A 1418-nucleotide genomic window follows, 5' to 3' on the forward strand; every position below is an offset into this window, starting at 1 on the left:
CACAGATTGCAGCTTGTGATTCTGTAACTTGTAATATACCTTGCTCGTGCAAGCTGATCTTTTGCGAATACTATTGCCACGACAATTGTTCTTAAATGTTCTACTACACCGAACAGAGAAGGGTAAAATAGGAAAAGGACGAACTCATCATCTAAAAGAGAAACTCGTTGCAGCTGGTATGATGTGTTAATTTGTATAATAATAGTATTAGGCTACTTACCATTGTGAAGCCTTCGTAACACGGAGTGAATAATCCAGAAAAATTAAACGCAACTTCCGACTGACTTCTCAACATTGAGAACAACACGAGCTTTTGCATCCTCGCCGGTATACGGTACCATAATGAATTATATCTGGATATTTGACGTCGTTTATTTATTATTCAGGCTCAATTAATTCGCATTTCAAAATTCAACTTTGTGTTACAGAGTTACAGTGCTTCACGGTTAAATTTACATCTAAATTGCAATTTAAGTAGTAAACTATGAACTTACGTTTCTTGAAAGAGTTTATTGCTGCTGTTCAATATTAGTTGCCCGCTATAATTATTTCCGCATATAAATGTAGAATATGCCATGACAAAATGGATGCTAAGCAGCACTGCATCTCTGTCATTTGACTCCGTAATACTTATAAAAAACTGTAGCATATAAAAAGCAATCTCGTTATACTTCTTTCAAGGATAAAAATTTCGTATGATTTATCTACTCCTTTCCGGTTCTACATTTTTATTACAATAAAACTTACCCGATAAACATTTACACCGAACGATATAATAACTGCTATTGTTAGGATTAAACACGTCATCGTCAAACCTTCCGTGTATCTTTTAGCACAGCTTTTTACGAGAATGCACGATGTTCCAGCACGTAGATCATTGAAAGACATAGAAAGAATAAAATTCGTAACATTAGTGTAATGAAACATATGACAATAATATTTGAAAATCTGAATAACATTTTGATGGAGGTACCAACTGAATAGCACGACGATGCATATCCACTGCTGATTGTATGTCCATCATTTTCACTGATATCGAATCTGTGTTCGCCACTGTGTTCACTGCTTTTTGCATTCGGTAACTGAAGTCACAAAAATATGCAAAATTTTATGTATTACATCTAACATGAGCGACTATGATTTAAAACGGTAGCAAAATTAAAATAATTGTAGAATTGTAATCTAATCAAGAATTAAAATTATTAATGGAATAAGTGCTTGAATGATGCTAGTTCATTCAAGACCAATTAAGACCTGATATCTTACTTTGAAAATTTAAGAAACTAAATTTTCAACGTACGTAGCGATTTTCAACATTCCACTGATGTAGGTGGCGAAAACAGTAATAGACCCTTCCGTGCAGGTCAACAATAATAAACCGTACGATGTTGTTATAATTATGTGCCAACAAGAAAAAG

At 33.9% G+C, this 1418-nt stretch overlaps 1 protein-coding gene across 1 annotated transcript; it reads right to left on the reverse strand.

The window, feature by feature from the left end:
* Window positions 1-39: 39 nt before the first annotated feature.
* LOC144478000 (uncharacterized) lies at window positions 40-1412 on the reverse strand. The gene is made up of 6 exons (XM_078195725.1): window positions 1301-1412; window positions 978-1082; window positions 748-838; window positions 495-640; window positions 221-353; window positions 40-151 (listed from the first exon to the last, which is right to left on the reverse strand). Exons 1-6 carry the CDS (start codon window positions 1315-1317, stop codon window positions 104-106), a joined length of 540 nt encoding a protein of 179 aa, XP_078051851.1. The 5' UTR covers window positions 1318-1412; the 3' UTR covers window positions 40-103.
* Between the last annotated feature and the right edge of the window lie 6 nt (window positions 1413-1418).

Source organism: Augochlora pura, unplaced genomic scaffold (genome assembly GCF_028453695.1).
Source record: "Augochlora pura isolate Apur16 unplaced genomic scaffold, APUR_v2.2.1 APUR_unplaced_6090, whole genome shotgun sequence".
Taxonomy (NCBI): Eukaryota; Metazoa; Arthropoda; class Insecta; order Hymenoptera; family Halictidae; genus Augochlora; species Augochlora pura.